Below are 7,097 nucleotides of genomic sequence, written 5' to 3' on the forward strand. Positions count from 1 at the left end.
TCGAGTTGAATCCAACTCATAGTGACCCCCACTGGGTTTCCAAGGCATAAATCTTTATGGAAGCAGATTGCCTCCTCATCTTTCTTCCTCAGAGCAGCTGGTGGGTTAAAACCACTGACCTTTTGGTTAGCAGTCAAATGCCTTAACCACTACACCACCAGAGCTCCTGTGGAAAAGTATGGTGGTTAAAATAATGTGTATTCTGTAAGAATCTTAACTTATTTAAAGAACCCATAAAAATGATTCCTGGATGATAATTTATTAATCCCACTGTTCTGGTTACCTAGTGCTCTGACAGGAATATACCACAAATGGGATGACCTCAACAAACAGGAGTTTATTCTTATAATTTGGAGGATTTAAGTCCAAGTTCAAAGTGCCAGGCTCTAAGGGCTGGGTGAAAGCCCCTTGTGGTGGTTATGTTTTTGTGTCAACTTGGCTAGGCCTGATTGAGTGGCTGGGCAGCTGGATGATGAGACTGGTAATCAACTCCATGGTGGAATCTACTGTGAGCAGCTGAGTAGCTGCCTTGGGGAATGTGGTCTGCTTCCCGTATATAAGCAGAAGCCTTGGGGAATGGTGTCTAGCTTATGGCACCTTGAACCCTGCATGTAGCAGTGTTGTTCATTGTTCAGTAGCCTGCCATGCTCTGCCAACCTTGGGACTTACAATGGACTTAAATCAATGGCCTGCCTGGTGATTTGGTAATATCGGGACTGTGCCTTTTTATTTTGTCAGCCTTGGGCTTGGCAGCCTCAGCAGCCAGTAGCTGTCTAAGTGAAGAAAAAGCCTCTAGCTTCAATGGGCCGGAAGCTAGAGGCAGAGCTATAAAGCCCAAGACTGAGGGGCTTTCACCCAGCCCCCAGAGCCTGGCACTTTGAATTCAGACGTAAAGCCTCCAAATTGTAACAATAAACTCCTCTTTGTTAAGGCCATCCCATTTGTGGTATATTTTTTGTCAGAGTGGCACGAAGTAACCAGAACACCCCTCAACCAGCTCTGCCTCCTGCTCCCAGCCCACTGGAACTAGAGATGTTTCTTCACTCAGACAGCTGCTGGCTACTAAGGCTGACAAACCCAAGGTTGACAAGTAAAAAGGCACAGTCCCGATGTTACCAAACCACATGGCAGGCCATTATTTTAAGTCCATTGTAAGTCCCAAGGTCAGCAGAGCATGGCAGGCTGATGAACAATGACACGGCTACATGCAGGGTCCAAGCGTGCCATAGGCTAGAGACCATTCCCAAGGCTTCTCCTTATATGCAGGAAGCAGACCACATCCCAAAGGCAGCTACTCAGCTGCTTGTGGTAGATTCCACCATGGAGCTTACTGCCAGTCTCATCATGGGGAGTAACTACCACTAGCTGCCCAGCCACTCAACCAGGCCTAGCCAAGTTGACACACAAACATAACCATCACACCCACGGATCATAAATAAATAATAAAAACAAAGAAAGTTTTACACAGACTTCTTAAAAATTCTACTTCAAATGAGGAGCCAAGGAATATTAAATCTAGACAGTAAACGGTTACTACCTAAAATTCTGTTGACAAGGTTGAATATTTACTTTCCTCCCTTAGGCTCAAAGCAACTATTTTATAAATGTCTTTCCCCTCAAACAACATAAACAAGTGCCTTCCAAAACAAACCTGAATCACCCAGAGCTTGCCCCTGTGTTAACATCCAAAGTAATTCTTTGTGCTCAAAAAGATTTTTCACTTTTTTAGCATCCACTGCAACAAAATCTTGAGTGCAACTCAAACATTCTAATCATTAGTAAAATGTTGGAAAGGCTGCCTTACAAAAGACACTGGTCCCTCTTGTACACATTCAGAATTTAAATGAGGTCTCAAGAAAGAATATCACATATGCCATTCATTGAGACACAAAACACCTTCCGGTGGCATACAAGCTTCCCAGGACAGAGGCCTAAGATTGCTTGTGCCCCATTCTTCTAACTCTGATTTTGCTGAAGCATTCCCTTGAATCCTTAAAATGCCACTGTGCATAGGGTTTGGGAGCTTGGAAAACTTGCTTTTCTGTAACCCCATCTCTGGGATACTTCTGGTTACCAATTCTAGCTCAGTAAAGCAGTTAAGAATTGCATCCTCTCTGCTAACAAATGTTTTAACAATTATATATCAGGTAGTGTACTAAGCATTTTATATGCATTATCTCCCTTAATTTTCACAACCACCTTCCACAAGGCAAGTAAGAGAATATTCATTTTCCAGGTGAAAAAGTAAGACTTTGGTTAAATAATTCACCTAAGATAATATAGTACGATAGACAACTAGGGTTTCAATTCTACTCTGGAATTCAGCTACATAACAATTAGGCTTTATTGCCTGGAAGATGCCAGACCTATCTTAAATTTTGTTGATCAATTCCAAAGGCTTTTAACATTTGTTATTCAGATTTAAATTTTACCCTGTATAACTTAAATTATATCCTGAAATAAACAGAAATGATGAAAACAGAACATTATAGGGAATACAGACAAACATGAAAATTAACTGAATACCTTGGTTTCTGGTGTAATTGCTGCCTCTAGCAATTTGGTTTTGGAGCAGTCAACGAAAGAAACTTTTAATCCAAATTGAGTTGCCACCCGGCTGAAGTATATGTTGGTACCTGAGGCAGGAGAGAATCAAATAAAATGGAGTACATTGTACTATATTAAGAAATGTTTGTTCCCAACAGGTGTAAACATTTTTAAAATAAGGAATTCTCAGTGCTCAAGAAAAATACAACTAAATGCAATTTTACTTTGGTTAACTAGTTTGGTTGTCCTGCATAGTAAAAAATATAAGGCTTGGATTTTAAACTAAAAGTTCAAGAGTCAAATAAAACACACCTGCTATCCACACCAAATGGCATGGAGCAGAATATGTTTCTCAAAACACGGAATCTCTACTATTCACATTAAGTGGTAAACTCCCTGAAACATTAATGTTCTTGTTAACAATTTTGTCCTAATATCCAAATCTAAAATAAATGAACCAATGTCTATAAAATGTTCAAAATAAATTTTTCTTCTGCATAGACTTTGGTAATAGAAAGGAACTGGTTATATTTCATTGTACTTTCTCAATCTCTTTGTTATGCTGCTCTGAAAGCTTTAACAGATAAAATGAGACAATGTAAAACAAACTACTAGATTTTTAAACTGAAAGAAGACAAATCAATTAATTAGAATGACTTGTTTTACAAACACTGCTTTGGATTTAACTTTTATACATGCAAATTTAAATTTCAATATAAAACTTAATATTGATAATTCAATAAAAAAATTAATAATCAAAAATACACTGGACTTTTCATGTTATATAGACCAACCTTACTTAATATGAGATTTGATAATAAATATAAAGAATTATTAAAATACAAAGCATACATTTTCTTAGAGAGATTGAAGGATCAATAAAAGTGAGTCTATTCCTCAAAAAACTTACAGATTCACATTTTGTTCAGATAGGAGATAATAAAATAACATTCGAGAAGCCATATTTTTATTATCTGGAAAAGTCTGGAGTATGTGTATATATTTACAAAATTCTTTGTTGTTGTGAACATGAAAATCAATCTTGCTTAAAGGTATGTGCAAGCTGTTTTCTCTACTCACTACTCTAAATGCTAGATGGAAGTTCTTAACTGTGAAGTCATGATGGGTTTCAAGGTGTCAATCTATGAGTTCCCTGAAATTAAATGCTCAGTGTTGTGTGTAGTCAAGTACATTTTCCAAGAGAAAAGGCTCATAGCTTTCAACAGATTTATAAAATGTTCCCTGAAACAAGGAAGAAAGAAAAAGTAAAAGAAAGAGAAAAGAAAAGCAGGTAGGGTTAAATTCTTTAAGAATGGCCTGTATTATGGTTCATCTTTATTTTAAATTACACTAGAACCCTCTCTTCTAAACATTATATCCTATAGAGCAGAATGTGTCTTAAAGTTTATCTCATTCCAGAAGAATTTTCAATAAAATCTGTATTAAGCAACCTCTTATTATGAGCATGGATACTAAGCATTTATGCTCCTCTTTTGCCAAGTCTAAGCCAGCACTGAGGTACCCATTGCATTTTTAAAAGACAATAAACAATCAATGATACCGGTAACATTATTAATATAATTCAAAACTCACTTTATTTTCTTTATCAGTTGACATGACATAAACAAGAAGAATCACTTACCTCCATATACATCATCCATGCAAATAATTTGGTCTCCTGCTTTTAAAAGGTGGGTGATAGTCACAGTAGCTGCTGAACCTGAAGCAAATGCCAAACCTAAAATAAACAGAAAAAAAAGTTAGAATAAGCCAAAAGTCACACCTATTGGAAGTTCAGTATAGAGTTCTCACCTTCCATACAATTTGCTCAAGCACAGCCCTCATGTTTAGAGGCCCTCACGCACAGATGTTACCCATCTGTCATGGAGGCTTGCATGCTGCAATGATGCTGAACAAGTTCCAGAAGAGCTCCCAGACTAATGTGAACTAGGAGGGAAAAAAGCCCTAGTGATCTGTTTCTGCAAGTGGCTAATAAAAACCCCACAGATCTCACAAGTTTATGTTTCGCCATAAGTTAGGGCCTGACTCGACAAAAGCAAACAACAACATTGTTAAAATAAAAATAAAATAAAACCTTGCAATTATCTTCCTCTTTCTGCTGATAGGAGAGCCATCACTCGAGTCTCCAGATGTCACCTGATAAATACCTTTACAGAATCTCCCTTCCTATTTCAAAAGTGAATTGGCTTTAAAATGAAAAAAAATATAATGTGGGCAGATATTTTTGTGTTACATCAATTCTGCCTTGGTTATAACATTTCTCTGAAACAGAGGAAACAGTGCTTTATAGAAGTCTGAGATAAAAGGCCTGTTACTAATTAAATTACAGTTTAAAAATGCCAACACTTGAGCCCTGTTGGCGTAGTGCCTAAGGCACTTGACTGCTAACCAGAAGGCTGGTGGTTCAAACCCACCAGTCACTCCTCGGAAGAAAGGTTGGGCAATCTACTTCCGTGGTGGTGCTGCCTCGGAAACCCAAGGCGGGGTCCCTATGAGTCAGGTCTGACTCCATGGCACATAACAACAGCACCAACAAAGAAATTTCAAAGTTATGAAATGGAGCCAAGATATGATTTATTCATTAATTATAAGGATATGCAACTCAGAAAATATTTTAACAAAACTTAAAATCAGACCTGAGATGTGGCTGATAAGTTTATATAATGATGATGGACATTTAAAACTCTTATTTTCCATTCACTACTTTGACATTGTCTCACATACTTTGATTGTTATCAGGAGGGATTAGTTCATGGAGAACAACATCATGTTGGGAAAAGTACATCAGCAAAAAAGAGGAAGACCCTCAATGAGATTAATTGACACCATAGCTGTAACAATGAACTCATGCATAGCAATGATTGTGAGGATGCACAGGATGGGGCAGTATTTCATTCTGTTCCATATAAGGTCACTACGAGTGGGAACCAACTCAATGGCACCTAATAACAACTCTGATCTTATTTAGTATCATTTATTAAAAAGAAGAAGAAGCTAAAACTATTGATCTCATCACATCCAGAGCAAAAGAGAAAGAAGGAAACCAAAGACTCAGAGAAGAAACTAGTCTATGGGACTAACAGTCTAAATGAACTATGGCCTCATGTACCGTGAGACAAAAAAGAACTAGATGGTGCCCACCTATCACTAATGACCATCCACCAGGGACACAACAGATGGATCCTGACAGAATAGGAGACAAATGTGGAACATAATTCAAAATTCTTAGAAAGTCAAGACTTACTGATCATGACCTGTTGAAACTAGTGGTCTCCCCAGGATTATTGTCCTGAGATACTCTTTAAATCTTGAAGTGAAACTACCCCCGAGGTTAACTTTCAGCTAAGTAACAGACTGGCTCATATAATAAAGAATATTACCAGTGAGTACTGCACACTTTTGAAAAATAATCTACATAAGACCACATGGTTAACAATTACTCTAACAAAAGATAAAAGGGTAAAGAGAGAGGGAAGCCAGATTAATGGAAACAAAATATCCAGAATAGAATGAATGAGAAGGTTGGCACGTGAAATATGTAACCAGTGTCACTGAGCAATTTGTGTAGTAGTAATTATTAAATGGGAACCTAATTGGTTGTGTAAACTTTCACTGAAGATACAATAAAATATTATTTAAATTAAAAAAAAGTAAGAAAAAGATGATTTCACAATGATCTACTCCCTTAAAAAAAAAAAAAAAAAAGAAAAATAAGATTTAAATAGTTAATCTCTGAGGCACATTACCAAGGGCACATGGCTATTTAACAACACACCATGGTGCTAATCTCAGGCACAAATAATTCGCATGAATGAACCAGAGAATAAGAAAGTTTATACTCTTATAGGTAGTGTTATAAAACTGAGTTAATGTTATTTATACACACAGCTTCGGATGAAGAGGGTACTTACATGAATTCTAAGTGGTAAATACTGCCATTTTCTCTCTTTTCATATTAGTTTTTACCTGATAATCACACTATGTATATCATACCAGTTGTGAGACCTTGAAGGAACTGTGGTGACACAATGGTTAAAGCATTCAGCTGCTAACCAAAAGATCAGTGGTTCAAAGCTACCAGCCATTCCACAGGAGAAAGATGAGGCAGTCTACTTCCATAAAGCTCCACAGCCTAGGAAACCCTATGGGGCAGTTCTACTTTAACCTATAGGGTCCCTATAAATTGGAACTGACTTGATGGCAATTGGTTGGGGTTGGGTTTGGTGAGACCTTGGGCAAATGATTCAATGTTCTGTTGAATGTTTTATAGGAGCTAATCTTTATTTTAAGATCTGTAGGTGGTAGTTTAGTGAGTAGCCCCTAGGTTCTTAAGAGAGTGCAAGCAGCCATCAAAGATGCAGTAATTGGTCTTTTTTCATCTGGAGCAAAGAACAAATAAAACGAGACACATGGAACAATGAGTCCAAGGGACTAGTGGACCATGTGAACTTCAGCCTACACAATCTGAGACCACAAGAACCATATTGTACCTGGCTACCACTGTCAACCACCCAGAAAGGGATCAAAAA

The 7,097-nt window shown here is 37.5% G+C and overlaps 1 protein-coding gene across 1 annotated transcript in view; it reads right to left on the reverse strand.

Annotated features, from left to right (window-relative positions):
- The window catches only part of LOC103203339 (cystathionine gamma-lyase-like), a gene marked incomplete at its 3' end in the record, with an annotated part of 43,065 nt that overhangs the window by 14,527 nt on the left and 21,441 nt on the right, over positions 1-7,097 (reverse strand). Inside the window, exons 3-4 of the mRNA XM_007948323.1 lie at positions 4,190-4,285; positions 2,527-2,636 (exon numbers count right to left, since the gene is read on the reverse strand). Coding sequence (XP_007946514.1) covers positions 2,527-2,636; positions 4,190-4,285 — 206 coding nt within the window. The remainder of the gene's footprint in view (positions 1-2,526; positions 2,637-4,189; positions 4,286-7,097) is intronic.

Source organism: Orycteropus afer, unplaced genomic scaffold (genome assembly GCF_000298275.1).
Source record: "Orycteropus afer afer isolate SDZICR_OR568_19922 unplaced genomic scaffold, OryAfe1.0 scaffold00213, whole genome shotgun sequence".
Taxonomy (NCBI): domain Eukaryota; kingdom Metazoa; phylum Chordata; class Mammalia; order Tubulidentata; family Orycteropodidae; genus Orycteropus; species Orycteropus afer.